The sequence below is a fragment of the Hylobates moloch genome, unplaced genomic scaffold, assembly GCF_009828535.3.
Source record: "Hylobates moloch isolate HMO894 unplaced genomic scaffold, HMol_V3 SCAFFOLD_12, whole genome shotgun sequence".
Lineage (NCBI taxonomy): Eukaryota > Metazoa > Chordata > Mammalia > Primates > Hylobatidae > Hylobates > Hylobates moloch.
Window position 1 is genome coordinate 53,119,087 of NW_026652287.1, and position 18,263 is coordinate 53,137,349.

The window sequence follows — 18,263 nt, forward strand, 5'->3', positions numbered from 1 at the left end:
GTAAGTAGGCAAATGTAGATGCAAATACACATCTGTTTAGACAAATTTCTACTTTCAAAATCACAGAGAATGGTTGCTTTTTAGCCTTTTTATGAATAAAATCCTGGATTCCATTATTATTCTATTAGAACTTCTGCACCTATTTTGAAACTTGAGATTAAGTTGTCTTTTGCTGAGTTTGCCCAGTTTATATTTCAAGTAACGCTATAGCATGGGAACACGTTAGCGATTTTCTATATTTTTATGTTTTGCATCAGTTTCTAAAACCTGGAAATTATCTTGTTTTGAATTTCTTATGAAAATAGAATACTGTCCACTAAGAATATTCCATTAGCATACTGCAACATAAAGTCAGGAGATCTAAACTTTTTCTGGTAATATTACCTATATAATTAGTTTTTTAAAAAATTTTCTCTCTTTTTGTATATGCTTTTTAACTTACTTTTAAAAATGTGCATAACATATCCTTAAATTCTATTAATGGACCTCAATGCTTTAAAATTTTTTTTTGATAAAAAACTCAGTCTGAATGTGATGGTTCATGCCTATAATCCCACTACTTTGGGAGGCTGACTTTGTAGGATTCATTGAGCTCAAGAGTTTGAGACCATTCTGGGCTATCTAGTGAGGCTTCATCTCTACAAATAAAAATATGATAACAAATTAGCTGAGCATGGGGGCACATGCTAGTGGTCCCAGCTACTCAGAAGGCTGAGACAGGTAAATTGCTGAGGCTGCAGTGAGCTGCAATCATGACACTGCACTCCAGCCTGGGTAACAGAGAGAGGGTCCCTCTCAAGAATAAGAAAAACAAACCCCACAGAGGATAAATAATAAAATATTCAATGTTTGTAATACTTCCTACTCAAAGGACCAGAAGCCAAGAAGGTCATAAAAGGTGAAATTTAAAAACAATTATTTTCATTTTTTACTAGCCATATAGTATAAGTGCAGATGACCTTATACACAAGGTTAAAGGCAAATACCCTCTAGGTTGGGCCTGCTCAGCTCAAGGAGGAAGCCCTGCCTGAAAAGGCTGCTGCTGTCACTCTTTCTTCATTCAGCCCAGCGTCTGATCACATCTTTCACTCAGGGTTTGCGGGGGGCAGGACCTTAGAAGTTATCCAATCAGGGACGCTGGGCTGGAAACCGTCCAATCAGGCACGGGGCAGGAGAGGACAGGGCGGCTTCCGGGATGTGGCGGGGCCTTTGTCTCTGGCTGCAGTTGGAGCTCCGCGTCTCGTTTCCACTCTTCTGTGTCCTCTGCTGCTAGAGGTCCAGCCTCTGTGGCTCTGTGACCTGCAGGTATTAGGGGATCCACAGCTAAGATGCCAGGACCCCCCGGAAGCCTAGAAATGGTGAGAGTGCCGGTCCGACATCCCGAGAGGGGGAAGGGGCTGTGGCGTGACTCAGGCCTTCCCGCAGTCAGCTCCACAATTTTCGCGTGCCGGAGTTCTTGCCCAGCTCGGCCTCAGTTCCTTCATCCATAAGATGGCGGCTGTGTTGGCAGCCGGCCCCGGGCGTCCTGTCTCTTCTCTGGGCAGTGACTGTGTCCCGGCCTGGAGCCCTCTGTAGGCAGCTCTGCAGCCGCAACGCGGCGTCTCTCCCAAATTGTGCAGGGGCCACAGGAGGGTCGTCAGGGGAGAATCCTGACTCGTGATGCAGTTTCATGAATAGGAAGAGCTTTGGTCTGTGGTATTTCCAGTCCCTCTTTTGGTCTATTACAAACAGGAGAGTCGGCCGGGCGCGGTGGGTCACGCACCCACCAGCACCTTTGGGAGGTCGAGGCGGGCGGATGACGAGGTCAGGAGTTCGAGAGCAGTCTGGCTAATATGGTGAACCCCGTCTCTACTAAAAATACAAAAATTAGCTGGGCGTGGTGGGCGCCTGTGATCCCACCTACTCGGGAGGCTGAGACTGGAGAATCGCTTGAACCCGGGAGGCGGAGGATGCAGTGAGCCGAGATCGCGCCATTGCACTCCAGCCTGGGCATCGTAGTGAGACTCCGTCTCAAAAAACAAAAAAAAAAATGAGAGTCACCACAAAAATATTAATCAAAGAGTAATTTAAGACTGTAAGGTTTGTACTTTGGGGTCCGTGGGGAATGAAGGAATTTTTTTTTTTGGAGACGGAGTCTCGCTTTCTGTCGTCCAGGCTAGAATACAGCGGTGCAATCTGGGGTCACTGCAGCCTCCCTCTCCCAGGTTCAAGTAATTCTGCTTCAGCCTCCTGAGTAGCTTGGAACTATAGGCGCGCACCACCACACCTACCTAATTTTTTCTGTTTTAGTAGAGACCGGATTTCACCGTGTTGCCCAGGCTGGCCTCCAACTCCTGAGCTCCGGCAGTCCGCCTGCCTCGGCCTCCCGAAGTGCTAGGATTACAGGTGTGAATCACTGCACCCGGCCAGGAAAGACTTTTAGAAGGCGCATGATGAAGAAAACCAAATTCAGTACTTTGTTAGGTAGAGTTATATAGTTTTTTAATTTGTACGATTAAGGTGGAAATTTCCTGGTTATATAATCGGGTTAATTGGCAGTTTATAGTTGTTTAAAGGCTGAATTTTTTTTCCTCAGTGTAGCAATTTACAAAATATACATTTGAGTTAGATTTTTATAAGGTAGAAACCCTAGCATTAGAGTGAGCTCAGTCTAATTGCCTGCCACTTAATTATTTTCACACTCCACAGAAGAGTGATTTTCCTCTGCATTTTTCTCGTATGTTTCAAGCAGGGTCTGAAGTCTACACCCTACTCCCCATTCCTCCAGCCTAATGGGTTTGAGTAAAATACTAAATTTTCAGTCCAGGCACGGTGGCTCACGCCTGTAATCCCAGCACTTTGAGAGGCCAAGGTGGGCGGATCACGAGGTGAGGAGTTCAAGACCAGCCTGGCCAACATAGTGAAACCCCGTCTCTACTAAAAATACAAAAATTAGCTGGGCATGGTGGTGCGTGCCTGTAGTCCTAGCTGCTCGGGAGGCTAAGGCAGGAGAATCTCTTGAACTTAGGAGGCAGAAGTTGCAGTGAGCCAAGATTGCGCCACTGCACTCCAGGCTGGGCAACAGAACGAGACTCCGTCTCCAAAAAAAAAAAAAAAAAAAGCTAAACTAAATTTTCCTTTATTTCTGATATTCCCAAATGCCACCTTCTCTGCAATTCACGTTATCAACTATTTTTTTTGTTTTTTTTGTTTTTTTTTTTTTTTGAGATAGAGTTTCGCTTTTGCTGCCCAGGCTGGAGTGCAATGGTGCTATCTCGGCTCCCTGCAACCACCATCTCCCGGATTCAAGCGACTTTCCTGCCTCAGCCTCCTTAGTAGCTGGGATTACAGGCTCCTGCCACCACGCCCAACTAATTTTTTTATATTTTTAGTAAAGATAGGATTTCACTATATTGACCAGGTGGTCTCGAACTCCTGAGCTCAGATGATCCACCCACCTCAGCCTCCCAAAGTGCTAGGATTACAGCACTTAAAAATAGCCACCGTGCCGGGCTATTTTTTGTGTGTGTGTGTGTGTGTACATTTTAGATACAGAGATACATTTTAGATAAAGATATTTCAGATATCTGTACCTTTTTGATACAAATATTTTAATTATTTTTTGAAAAATCATTGGATGGACTTAAATTTTCCTCCCTTCTTTCCTTCTTTCTTTCCTCCTTCCTTCCATCCTTCCATCCTTCCTTCCATCCTTCCTCTTGCTTTGTTTCCCAGGCTGGAGTGCAATGGTGCAATCTCAGCTCATTGCAACCTCCTGGGTTCAACTGATTCTCCTGCCTCAGCCTCCCAAGTAGCTGGAATTACAGGCACCTGCCACCGTGCCCGGCTAATTTTTTTGTATTTTTAGTTGAGACAGGGTTTCACCTTGTTGGCCAAGCTGGTTTCGAACTGCTGACCTCGTGATCCACCTGCCTTGGCCTCCCAAAGTGCAAGGATTACAGGCGTGAGCCACCGAGTCCGGCATAAATTTTGTTTTCTATTTGAAAATATTTTCCATATTGAAAAAGCAAAAAATAATCCCCTTACACTCTGTAAAAAATAAAAATCTCTGTGCCTCTTTTCCTTTTCTTTACTTCTTTACTTTTTTTTTTTTTTTTTTGAGACAATGTTGCTTTGCTTCCCAGTCTGGAGTGCAGTGATGTGATCTCCGCTCACTGCAACCTCTGCCTCCCTGGTTCAAGCGATTTTTATGCTTCAGCCACTCCAGTGGCTGGAACTACCGGCACCTACCACCATTCCCAGCTAATTTTTGTATTTTTGTTAGAGACAAGGTTTTTCCATGTTGACCAGGCTGGTCTCGAACTCCTAACCTCAGATGATCCACCTGCCTCCGCCACCATGCCTGGCCTCTTTTTTCCTTTTGTTTTCCCTAGGCACAGGACTCTTCCCCCACCCCCCCGCCCCCCCGAGATGAAGTTTAGCTCTTGTTGCCCAGGCTTGACTGCAGTGAAGCCATCTCAGCTCACTGCAACCTCTGCCTCCTGGGTTCAAGCGATTCTGCTGACTCAGCCTCCCGAGTAGCTGGGACTACAGGGATGCACCACCATGCCTGGCTAATTTTGTATTTTTAGTAGAGACGGGGTTTCTCCATGTTGGTCACGCCGTTCTCAAACTGCCCACCTCAGATGATCCACCCGCCTCGGCCTCCCAAAGTGCTGAGATTATAGGCATGAGCCACCACGCCCAGCCAGAGACTTTCTCAGAATGTTTTTAGGTCAAGTTTTTCCTTTCGAAAAATGTGGGTGATTTTTCCTCAGCCACACATCATTTTGTTGTCGTTGTTTTTTTCTGGTCCTGGGTTTCAGTACTGTCTAGGGATAAACCAAGATAACCACAATGGCTATGTGTGCTACAGTGTCACAGGCCAGGCGCAGTGGCTCATGCCTGTAATCCCAACACTTTGGGAAGCCGAGGTAGGTGAATCACCCGAGGTCAGGAGTTCGAGACCAGCCTGGCCAACATGGTGAAACCCCGTCTCAACTAAAAATACAAAAAAATTAGCTGGGTGCAGGGCCAGGCACCTGTAATCCCAGCTACTTCGGAAGGCTGAGGCAGGAGAATCACTTGAACCTGGGAGGCGGAGGTTGCAGTGAGCCGAGATCACGCCATTGTACTCAGCCTGGGTGACAACAGGGAAACTCTGTTTAAAAAATAAACAAATAAAATTAAAAAAATTTAACATTTACCTTTCTGTTTCCCAGAGTGAGTTTAGGAATCTTCTCAGGTGTCTTTTATTTTATGGCTGGGTGATTTTCAACAGAATTCCAAGGATTAGCTTTTAGAATGCTACCAAGGGAAAGAATAGGGAAAATCTTCTTTATTTGGCTGTACAAAATTAATACATTTTTATAAGAAAACGTGGTATATAAGTGGTGAGTTACACAGATTCATAAAAACATCAGTTACTCTTTTTGCAGGGTAAATTTGTAAAGGTGATTATCTGTATTCTATATCCTGTCATCTTGATTTCTCAGTTTAATGCTAAATTTTATGAGATGAAACTTGGTACCTCCTAGAAGTGTTTTCATATGACTAATTGTTTACCACATAATTTTTTTTTTTAATTGAGACGTAGTCTCACTCTGTTGCCCCGCTAGAGTACAGTGGCACAATCTCGGCTCACTGCACCCTCCATCTCCCAGGTTCAAGCAATTCTCCCGCCTCAGCCTCTCGAGTAGCTGGGATTACAGGCGTGTGCCACCACGTCCAGCTAATTTTTGTATTTTTAGTAGAGATGGGGTTTCACCATATTGGCCAGGCTGGTCTCGAACTCCTGACCTTGTTATCCGCCTGCCTTGGCCTCCCAAAGTGCTGGGATTACAGGCGTGAGCCACCGTGCCTGGCTGGTTGTCTGGTTTAGTTAGTCTGTTCATAGTTTTCTTTGCTATGCAGAAGCTCTGTAGTTTAATTAGGTCCCATTTGTCAATTTTTCCTTTTGTTGCAATTGCTTTTGGTATCTCTATCATGAAATCTTCTGGTTCTTATGTCTAGGATGATTTCCTAGGTTACCTTCCAAAGTTTTTTTTTTTAAATGATTTTACATTCTAAGTTTAAGACTTTAATTCACTTTGAGTTGATTTTTGTATATGGTGTAAGAAAAGGGTCCAGTTTCAGTTTTCTACATAGTAGTAGCTAGTTATTTTAGCAAATTTATTAAATAGAAATTTTTTTTTACATTTCTCTTGTAAGCTTTGTTGAAGATTAGATGGTTGTAGGTGTGTGGCATTATTTCTGGGCTCTCTATTCTGTTGCATTGGTCTATGAGTTTGTTTCTATAATAGTACCACGCTGCTTTGGTTACTGTAGCCCTGTGGTATAGTTTGAAGTCAGGTAATGTAATGCTTCCAGTTTTGTTCTTTTTGTTTAGGAATGCCTTGGGTATTTAGGCTCTTTTTTAGTTCCACATTTATTTTAAAATAGTTATTTTTAGTTCCGTTAAGAATGTTTTTGGTTGTTTGGTAGAAACAGAATTAAGTCTGTACATTTCTTTAGGCAGTGTGGCCATTTTAATGATACCTTTTCTATTCATGAGCATAAAAGGGTTTTCCATTTGTTTGTGTCATCTCTTACTTTTTGAAGCAGTTTTAAAATTCTTGTCATAGAGATCTTTCACCTCCCTGGTTAGCTGTATTTCTGGATATTTGATTCTTTTTGTGGCAAATAGGATTGTGTTTTTGATTTGGCTTTTGGCTTCAATATTGTTGATGTACAGAGATGTTTCTGATTTTTGTGCATTTATTTTGTATTCTAAAACTTTGCCGAAGTTGTTTGTCAGTTTAAAAGCTTTTCTGGGGCCGGGCGTGGTGGCTCATGCCTGTAATCCCAGCAATTTTGGGAGGCTGAGGTGGGCGGATCACAAGGTCAGGAATTCGAGGTCAGGCTAGCCAACATGGTGAAACCCCGTCTCTACTAAAATTACAAAAATTAGCTGGGCGTAGTTGTGTGGCCTGTAATCCCAGCTACTCAGGAGGCTGAGGCTGGAGAATTGCTTGAAACTGAGAGGTGGAGGTTTCAGTGAGCCGAGATTGTGCCACTGCACTCCAGCCTGGGTGACAGAGCAAGACACCATCTCAAAATATAAAATAAAAATTAAAAAAAAAAATTTCTGTTGAGGCTATAGGGTTTTCTAGGTGTAGAATCATGCCACCTACAAACAAGAGTAGTCTGACTTTCTTTCTCTTTCTCTTGCCTGATTGCTCTGGCCAGTACTTCCAATGCTATGTTGAATAGGAGTGATGAGAGAAGGCATCTTTGTCTTGTGCCAGTTTTCAGATGGAAATGCTTCCAACTTGTGTGTGTCCATTCAGTATGTTGGCTTTGAGTTTGTGACAGTAACTCATTATTTTGAAGTATGTACCTTCAATGCCTAGTTTGCTGAGGGTTTTAACATGAATAATGTTAAATTTTCTTGAAAGATTTTCCTGCATCTATTGAGATAATCTTGTGGTTTTGGTCTTTAGTTCTGTTTATGTGATTAATCACATTTATTGATTTGTGTATGTTGAAATAACGTTGCATCACACGGATATAGGCTACTTGATCATAGTAGATTAGCTTTTTGATGTACTGCTGGATTCGGTTTGCCAGTATTTTGTTGAGAATTTTTCCATCATTTTATATTAAGATCATTGGCATGAAGTTTTCTTTTTTTGCTTTATACCAGGTGTTGGTATCAGGATAATGCTATTATATAATGATTTGGGGAAGAGTTCCTTCTCAATTTTTTGGAATGGCTCTAGTAAGAATGGTATCAGCTTTTTTTTGTACATCTGGTGGAATTCTTCTGTGAATATGTCTGGTCCTGAGTTTTTATTGGTTTCTAGGCTATTTATTGTACTTCAATTTTGAATCTTGTTGGTCTCTTCAGGGATACTTTTTTTTTTTTCGGTCTTTGGAGGATGTATGTGTCTAGGAATCGATCTATTCTAGATTTTCCAGTTTGTTTACATAAAGGTGTTCGTTACAGACTTGAATAATTATTTTGTTGTTGTTGGGTCAGTGTTAATGGCCATTGTCATTTCTAATCGTGTTTATTTGGATCTTTTCTTCATTAATCTCTCTAGAGCGCTATTTATCTTATTAATTCTTTCAAAGATTTTACTCCTGGATTTCTCCTTTTTTTTTTTGTTTTGTTTTGTTTCATTTTGTTTTTGAAACAGAATCTCGCTCTATTGCCCAGGCTGGAGTGCAGTGGCACAACCTTGCCTCACTGCAACCTCTGCCTCCCTGGTTCAAGCAATTTTCCTCCCTCAGCCTCCCGTGTAGCTGGGATTACAGGTGCCCACCACTACACATGGTCAATTTTTGTATTTTTAGTAGAGACCGGGTTTCACTATTTGGCCAGGCTGGTCTCGAACTCCAGACTTCAAGTGATCTGCCCAACTCGGCCTCCCAAAGTGCTGGGATTACAGGGGTGAGCCACTGCGCCCAGTCTTCTCCATATTTTTATAATTTTTTGTCTAACTCTCCAGTTCAGATCTGATTTTCATTATTTCTTGTCCTCTGTTAGCTTAGAGGTCAGTTTGCTTTTTCTTCTCTTGTTCTTTTATGATGTCAGGTTTTGTGTTTTTTTTGTTTTTTGAGACGGAGCTCAATGAATCCAATGTCTACTGAAATTCAGATGTTCAAGAGTTCAGTATGTCCAGAGACCTGGCTGTTGTAAAAGAAAATATAAATTATAAATCAGAGGCTTTATTATCCTCCCTGAAAATAAGAGAGAATATCTTGTTCAACTCTTTTTTTCTTAAAGCATTTAGATTATATGGAGATATTTTTGTTGCTTTTTTGAAATATATTTAAATCATATTAACATCCAAATAAACCTTTTGGCATTCTTTTTGACTCATGATTCTCTTTATTTAAGACCTCAGATTCATTGCTTAACCTTGATTTGGGAAAATTTAATTTTTTTTTAGTCTTTTAAAATAGACACAGATTTGTTTAGATTAAAGCTCATTTTAAGAGCACACGGAAGTTTAGTACGAAGAAAGAATTAAATTTACAAATACAGAATGATAAAAACTAAAAAATACTGAATAAATTTCTTTGACAGAAAACTGATAATCCAAGATAATTATCTAATATTTGCAGGCTGAAGTACTTACACTGCAAAAGCAAGAACAGTTCAGTGTGTAAACTCAACCGTGGAGTCTGTGTAGTTTTTTTTGTGTGTGTGGTGTTTTTTTTTTGTTTTTTTTTTGAGATGGAGTCTCACTCTGTCACCCAGGCTGGAGTGCAGTGGCACGATCTCGGTTCACTGTGACCTCTGCCTCCCAGGTTCAAGCGATTCTCCTGCCTTAGCCTCCTGAGTAGCTGGGACTACAGGCATGTGCCACCACGTCCAGCTAATTTTTTGTATTTTATTTTTTGTTTTTTGAGACAGAGTCTCACTCTTTCACCCAGGCTGGAGTGCAGTGGCGCTATCTTGGCTCACTGCAATCTCCGTCTCCTGGGTTCACGCCATTCTCCTGGCTCAGCCTCTCAAGTAGCTGGGACTATAGGTGCCCGCCACGGCGCCCGGCTAATTTTTTGTATTTTTAGTAGAGACAGGCTTTCACCGTGTTAGCCAGGATGGTCTCGATCTCCTGACCTCGTGATCCACCCGCCTCAGCCTCCCAAAGTGCTGGGATTACAGGCGTGAGCCACAGCGCCCGGCTGTATTTTTTTTTTCCTTAAATTTACTTTTTTTGAGACGGAGTTTCACTCCTGTTGCCCAGGCTGGAGTACAATCGCACAGTCTCAGCTTACTGCAACCTCTGCCTCCTGGGTTCAAGTGATTCTGCTGCCTCAGCCTCCTGAGTAGCTGGGAGTACAGGCATGCACGACCATGCCTGGCTAAATTTTGTACTTTTAGAGTAGAGACAGGGTTTCTCCATGTTGGTCAGGCTGGTCTCGAACTCCTGACCTCAGGTGATCCACTCGCCTCAGCCTCCCAAAGTATTGGGATTACAGGCATGAGCCACTGCGCCTGGCTTAATTTTTTGTATTTTTATTAGAGATGGAGTTTCACCATGTTAGCCAGGGTGGTCTCAATCTCCTGACCTTGTGATCTGCCCACCTTGGCCTCCCAAAGTGCTGGGATTACAGGCATGAGCCACCATGCCTGGCCTAAATAGTTATTTTAATATTCTTACTCATACTTTGAAATATAAAGTGGTTTTAACTGAAATATGGTTACAGACAATTTTTTTAAAATACTACATACATTATGACTAGTACATTAAAGTTGGTTATACTGAGATATTTATATCTAATATCCAAAGAAAAGTCACTACCAAATTGTTACAATAGATGTTAGTCTGACATGCTTATTAATTTATCCAATAGGATAATTACAGGGAAGCTTAATTTTAGTGTATTTCATTTAACTAAATTGGAATGCTGCTATTACAGGACAACTAAAAACAGGTCAGGTGGCCACTCAAAAAACATAGTAGCTCTTCAGAGGCTGGGTAGGGTGCCTTACGCCTGTAATCCCAGCACTTTGGGAACCTGAGGCAGGTGGATCACTTGAGGTCGGGATTTCAAGGCCAGTCTGACCAACATGGAGAAACTCCATCTCTACTAAAAATACAAAATTAGCCAGACATGGTGGTGCATGCCTGTAATCCCAGCTACTTGGTAGGCTGAGACAGGAGAATTGCTTGAACCTGGGAGGCGGAGGTTGCAGTGAGCAGAGATCGTGCCATTGCACTCCAGCCTGGGCAACAAAAGTGAAACTCCATCTCCGAAAAAAAAAAAAAAAAAAAAAAGGCTGGGCGCAGTAGCTCACACCTGTAATCCCAGCACTTTGGGAGGCCGAGGCGGGTCGATCACCTGAGGTTGGGAGTTCAAGTCCTGCCTGGCCAACATGGAGAAGCCCTGTCTCTACTAAAAATAGAAAAATTAGCCAGGTATGGTGGTGCATGCCTGTAATCCCAGCCACTCGGGAGGCTGAGGCAGGAGAATTGCTTAAACCTGGGAGGTGGAGGTTGCAGTGAGCCAAGATCGCACCATTGCACTCCAGCCTGGGCAACAAGAGGGAAACTCCATCTCAAAAAAAAAAAACCCTCATAGTAGCGCTGCAGTTAGCAGTGTTGCAAACTTGAATATATTACACTATATGAATAATCTCAAGATTTCAATACTTCATCGAAAGGTGCATGTGGAAATTGTGAGATGTATTCCAATATGGAACTACCATCCAATGGCTAGGAGATGAGACAGCAGCAGACATGGAAGAGAAACCTTAGAAAATTCTGCTGAGAATATATATATGTTTTTCATAATGCTCATGTTTCTTGTGCTGAGAGTAGCTGTGCACTTCTTTTAGAGAGAAATTTCTTTAAGGGGAATATTTTTGGCTGACTTGATCAATCTTATATCTAATCTGAGTTTTTTCTTAAGATGCTTTGAACTTCTTTATTTTTTTTCTCAATACAGTGTTACTCAAATGGAGAGCTGTTTTTCTTTCTAATGCTTTGGGTGTCTGTTTCAGAAGCTCTGTTAGTGTCCCGTGGTGCCTGTGAATGCACGATGAAAACTCTTGGAATTACCATCATCTGAATTCATGCTGAAAACCCAAGTTTTTTGTTGTTGTTGTTGTTGTTGTTGTTGTTGTTGTTGTTGTTGTTTTTGAGACAGAGTCTCACTCTGTCGCCAGGCTGAAGTGCAGTGGCATGATCTCAGCTCACTGCAACCTCTGCCTCCTGGTGTCAAGTGATTCCCCTGCCTCAGCCTCCTTAGTAGCTTGGAGTACAGGCATGCACCACCACACCCAGCTAATTTATGTATTTTTAGTATAGATGGGGTTTCACCATGTTGGCCAGGATGGTCTCGATCTCCTGACCTAGTGATCTGCCCGCCTCCTTCCCAAAGTGCTGGGATTACAGGTGTAAGCCACTGCACTCAGCCAAACCCAGCAGTATTTTTTCCATGTCACCATTGTAAGTAGAAACTGAGCCTGAATCACTGCTCAGGCTTAGTGAGCCTGCTGAACTGTCTTTCTGTCTTTGCAATCTCTTAAGTAGATTTACTGTGATGTCGCTCACATTCTGGTTTAATTGTGTAATAAACAATTTTATTTCTGTTCTATCATTTTGGAGTTTCTCTGGGGCTGTAGAAATTTTTTTTAAATTCCATTTCCAGACACTGTCTTGAATTACCAGACATAATATAAACACATAAGGTGCCAACCAAGCTTTAATCTAGAGGAAACTGTTCCTTTCAGGCTTCCAGTCTATTTACAATTGTGCTGCAAAGTGTATGATGTCCCCTAAATATGCAGGTGGAATTTTTTTTTGCCTATTTAGTATATGTAATTAACTGTAGTCACTTCTAGAAAGGATAGACAAGATTTCTACAAACTTCACAGAGAAGGAACCAACCATTTTACCTCTTTATTTATTATTTTTTATTTTTTTGAGATGGAGTCTTGCTCTGTTGCCCAGGCTGGAGTGTAGTGGCACCATCTTGGCCCACTGCAACCTCTGCCTCTCGGGTTTAAGTGATTCTTCTGCCTCAGCCTCCCAAGTAGCTGGGACTGCAGGTGAGTTCCACCATGCCCAGCTAATTTTTGTATTTTTAGTAGACGAAGTTTCACCATATTGGCCAGATTTGTCTTGATCTCTTGACCTCCTGATCTGCCTGCCTCGGCTTCCCACAGTGCTGGGATTACAGGTGTGAGCCACTGCCCCAGGCTGTTTTACCTTTTTCAATGACTCTTGTATCCTCGTACCTGAAAGTGATTCACAGACCATGGGGCCCAGAAACCCGATCAAAGTAACGTGTGCATTGAGTAGACATGTGGATATGAGGATCTCCACTTTCACTTTCTTCCTCTTGCTAAAAATGCCCTAAACTGTGTAGGTGAAACCTGCTGCCACTACACCAGATTTAGCTCCACTAAATCTGTGCCCCAAATTCTGATTCTGGGTTTTGAGATTTGAGAAATAAAAAAAAACTTTAATCTGAGGAATGCAAGTCCTTTTTTCAAACTCAGAGACATTAAAATAAGAACACAATTATTTCTCCTCCCTTTGAACTATATATTTATCTCTTGAAACTATTTGTTATTGCCACAAGTAGCTGTAAACTAAACTAATAATGCCACACTGGACACTATAACCCATACCTTAAACCTTAACAATGTATATCCAATCAATAATCAGTGTTATTTCTGTAAATAAATAAGACTTCCTGACAACTTTTTTTTTTTTTTTTTTTTGGTTGGTTGGGTTGTTTGATTTTTGAGACAGTTTCGCACTTGTTGCCCAGGCTGGAGTACAATAGTGCAATCTAGGCTCACTGCAACCTCCACCTCCCGGGTTCAAGCAGTTCTCCTGCCTTAGCCTCCCGAGTAGCTGGGATTACAAGCACATGCCAACATGCCCAGCTAATTTTTTGTATTAGTAGAAACAGGGTTTTACCATGTTGGCCAGGCTGGTCTCAAACTCCTGACCTCAGGTTATCCAGCTGCCTTGGCTTCCCAAAGTGCTAGTATTACAGGCATGAGCCACCGTGCCCAGCCTAAGTGGACCTGACAAACAACTTTGTACCAGTCCACTCTCTGCCCCTCTTTTTTGCCTTTACAAATCTACTTGTAACTGCTGCTAAAGTTTACGTTCCAGACAACTTGAATCATTGCTCCCAGGTTATAATCCTCAAGCTTGGCCCAAATAAATGATTTACTTATATTCATGTTGCCTCAGATTTCTTCTTTCTTTTTTTAGGTAAACATATTATTTAAAATGTGCTACAGCAGCCTCTATGAGGGGATTTCTCTTTTGATTGTACCCTGCTTGCTTTAACACCCAAGAATGCAGAGCCAGGTTGATCCAACATAGAATCTGCACATATAGTTTGGCCTCTGCATGGGATTCACAAGACAGGGCCAGGTTTTGGATTGAGAATGTACAGAAAATCAGCAAGAGACATTTTCTGCATTGTGAGAAATCAACATAGACATCTTAAAGACCCCTTTGAGAGTGTGGTTTTTTGAACTTTTCAGATTTTGTTCAGTGACCTGCTAACACTTACGTGAGAGGATCCAGGTATAAATAGAATCTAATGGCAGAATCTGTAAGTGTGAACAAGCATCTTAGGATTGAGAGATCAAGACCATAAAATGTCCAGAGATATGACCACAGCTATACCTACCCATAAAATACGATACTGGAGTAGAGTATTTTTGTCTTTTTTCTTACCTAAGAGCTAGCTAATCAGGACAGGTGATGCAGGTTCTGGCGCTCTACCAGGGCAGTTCTATTTTCTTTTTTTGAGACAGAGTCTCACTGTCACCCAGGCTGGAGTGCAGTGGCATGATCTCAGCGCACGGCAAGCTCCCACCTCCTGGGTTCATGTCGTTCTCCCTCAGCCTCCAGGGTAGCTAGGACTACAGGCACCCGCCATCACGCCTGGCTGATTTTTTTTTCTTTTTTTGTATTTTTAGTAGAAACGGGGTTTCACCATGTTAGCCAGGATGGTCTCGATCTCCTGACCTCGTGATCCACCCGCCTCAGCCTCCCCAAATGCTGGGATTACAGGCGTGAGACACCGCACCCGGCCGGGCAGTTCTATTTTCTATTTAGAATCAGCCTGAGGCTGGGTGCGGTGGCTCACACCTGTAATCCCAGCACTTTGGGAGGCCGAGATGGGTGGATCACCTAAGGTTAGGAGTTCGAGATCAGCCTGACCAACATGGTGTAACCCCATCTCTACTAAATACAAAAAAAATTAGCCAGGTGTGGTGGCACATACCTGTAATCCCAGCTGCTTGGGAGGCTGAGGCAGGAGAATCGCTTGGAGGTTGCAGTGAGCTGAGATTATGCCATTGCACTCCAGCCTGGGCAACAAGAGCGAAACTCCATCTCACAAAAAAAAAAAAAAAAAAAAAAAAAAAAGGCCTGATTCTTTCTTGCCCAGCTTTTCACTGGGCAGTCAGCTCTGGGTCACTGGGAATCCTCTCACAATCAACTAGACATCTTTGTGACATTTGAAAATGTCCAGAACAGAATTGTGTCAGGCTGACAAGAATGGTTAATTCTGCTCTGTCTCAGTCCAAGATAAATTAGTCATGCTGTTCTTGTTTCTCATCTTATAAAGTTGGTACCCAGATGAGAGTTTTTCCAGTTTTCTTGTCATTGAGTGAAAAACAGGAGACTCAAACAGATAAACTAATTTCTACCATTTCATATGGCCATTAAAAAAATAGATGAAGCAGTCGTCCCTATCATCCAGGAATTTTTAGTCTAGGCAAGCAGCTGGGTACATGGTTGAATTTAGCATTATATGGTTGGTACAATGAGTAAATGTGTGCAAAAAAAACTTGGGCTTTGTCCACTTTCTTTGTATTGTTCTGACTTCTGATATCATCGCTTAAAGGAATATTTATTGAAAAAAGTTAATATTACTGTTTCTATTCATCTTACCTTGCTAAGAATACATATTTATCTTACAATAATAAATTCCTCTAGAAAACCTTAAGGGATTTGTTTAAATCGCTTATTGGTATATGTTATGAAATTGACAGGGCAGTGGCTAAAAAAGATTAAAATTACACAAACTCTGCAAACTCTGGAATTTAATTTTGTCTTAGGTAAGCTTAGGAAAAACCGAACAGGAAATATCCCAGTGGCATAGGGAACAGAATTTTTTTTTTTTTTTTTTTTTTTTTTTTCTGAGATGGAGTCTTGCTCTGTCGCCCAGGCTGGAGTGCAGTGGTGGGATCTCGGCTCACAAGCTCCGCCTCCTGGCTTCACGTCATTCTCCCACCTCAGCCTCCCCAGTAGCTGAGACTACAGGTGCCCACCACTGCGCCTGGCTAATTTTTTGTATTTTTAGTAGAGACAGAGTTTCACCTTGTTAGCCAGGATGTCTCCTGACCTTGCAGTCTGCCCGCCTCGGCCTCCCAAAGTGCTGGGATTACAGGCGTGAGCTACCGCGCCCGGCCAGGGAACGGAATTCTACATAGTTCGTCTCTCTGCTTTTTTCTGTTCAGATTCACCCCTTTTGGAGGCCTTATTTAGGTCAGGCCTGCTTATTCTGTTTATAGTTTGGTTCAGATTCTGGGTGGAAGCATCCATGTTGTTTTAATTAAGTGCCTCATGTGACTCTAAAATGAGGCTAGAATCAAGTATAAAAGGTTCAAGATACATACACAAGAGTTAAGTTTGACTTTTGCACTAAAGGGTGGTTACAGGGCTTGTTCTGTTTGGGTTTGGTAGGGACAGGACAGTGTGGCCCATATTTCCATTACTGTAGCAAAAATTGCTTGTGTCCATGGCAGAGGAGGGCACCTGAAGATAGAAAAGGTGAAACTCATATTAGTATCTCCATGGAGCAGTTCATTCTTGCTGAATCTCTTCTGTTATAAAGGACAAAAATAGGTGAACTTTTTCTGCGGGTCTTGGTCGTTCTGCCTGTGGGTGTGGTGGTAGTAGGCAAACAGTGGTGCTGACAGCTTTAAAGGCATATTCTCAAGATGCAGGTGTAATTTGTCTAGAGAATCTCATCTGGAAAGGATTCCCGGAGATAGAGAAAAAAATGGCTTTTTTTCAGCTAAATATATCTCAGATCAAGAGCTGTGTCCACTCTGCTTCCTGGAATGCCATGTGTTTGGTACTTGCAAACCTGTACTTCGCTACTTTTGTGTTTTTCCTCCCTAATGAGTTTGTTTTAACTGCTTTTTAAATTTTTATGATAGTCAAGGGTCTCTGCAAAATATTTCTTTTCTATATAACAGAGCCTTCTCTACATTCTTTACATCATGGCTTCTAATATGCCATGCAGAATTCTCACCATGACTTTATTAACTGCAATATTAAAAATGATCCTTTCATGGTTGTTGAACATGGGAAGGTGTGGATACTCAAGATTTCTATTGGGGAAAACTGGGGTCCTTACTAAAATTGGAGAACATGTAATGTTGAGTTTCAGTCTGTGTTTTTCATTAGCTCTATGCAGAACAGAATTCAGAAAATGCTTGTTTAAACAAGACATTTATAAAGCAGAAAGTTCTGAAAAATATTATCAGGATATACTTGCTTTATGGGTGCTAAAGATAGACTACTAAAAATTACTATTAAAAATTACAGCCAGGTTGGCTGGGCGCGGTGGCTCACGCCTGTAATCCCAGCACTTTGGGAGGCCGAGACGGGTGGATCACGAGGTCAGGAGATCGAGACTATCCTGGCTAACACGGTGAAATCCCATCTCTACTAAAAAAAATACAAAAAAAATTAGCCGGGCGTAATGCTGGGCGCCTGTAGTCCCAGCTACTCGGGAGGCTGAGGCAGGAGAATGGCATGAACCCGGGAGGTGGAGCTTGCAGTGAGCCGAGATTCGCGCCACTGCACTCCAGCCTGGGCGACTGAGCGAGACTCCATCTTTAAAAAAAAAAAAAATTACAGCCGGGTGTGGTGGCTCATGCCTGTAATCCCACCACTTTGAGAGGCCGAGGTGGGTGGATCACTGGAGGTCAGGAGTTTGAGACCAGCCTAACCAACATAGTGAAACCCATCTCTACTAAAAACACAAGAAAATTAGTCAGGTATGGTGGCACATGCCTGTAATCCTAGCTACTCAGGAGGCTGAGGCAGGAAAATTGCTTGAACCTGGGAGGCAGAGGTTACAGTGGGCCGAGATCGTACCATTGCACTCCAGCCTGGGCAACAAAAGCGAAACTTCATCTCAAAAAAAAAAAAAAAAAAAAAAAATTACAGAACATGGGAGACATCTGTATCTTGAACTTTGCATAAAACTGATATTTCTTTATGGTTAAATTTAGATTATAATTTACTTTTTGGGGGCAGTATCACAGCAGCGATGCTGTGTCTTTTTGCGTGCATCAGCACATATTAAAATTTGTTCTAGTGCATTTTATGTTAATTATTCACTTGATTATCAAGGGCTCTCTGACAGACTGTTTCCCTAAATAGTTATTTTCCTTTTTTCTTTCTTTCTTTTTTTTTTTTTTTTTTTGAGACAGAGTCTTTCTCTGTCACCCAGGCTATAGTGCAGTGGTGCCATCTTGGCTCACTGCAACCTCTGCCTCCTGGGTTCAAGCAAATCTCCTGCCTCAGCCACCCGAGTAGCTGGGATTACAGGCACCCGCCACCGCACCCGGCTAATTTTTGTATTTTTAGTACAAACGGGGTTTCACCATCTTGGCCAGGCTTGTCTCGAACTCCTAACCTCATAATCTGCCTACCTTGACCTCCCAAAGTGCTGGGATTATAGGCGTGATCCACCATGCCCCGCCATTTTTCTTTTTATTTTATATATAT

At 42.2% G+C, this 18,263-nt stretch overlaps 1 protein-coding gene across 1 annotated transcript in view; it reads left to right on the forward strand.

The window, feature by feature from the left end:
- Positions 1-969: 969 nt before the first annotated feature.
- Positions 970-18,263, forward strand: part of LOC116478765 (zinc finger protein 43-like) — a 32,006-nt gene continuing 14,712 nt past the window's right edge. Inside the window, 1 exon segment of the mRNA XM_032170265.3 lies at positions 970-1,358. Within this exon segment, the coding sequence (XP_032026156.1) occupies positions 1,329-1,358 (30 nt within the window). The 5' untranslated portion in view covers positions 970-1,328.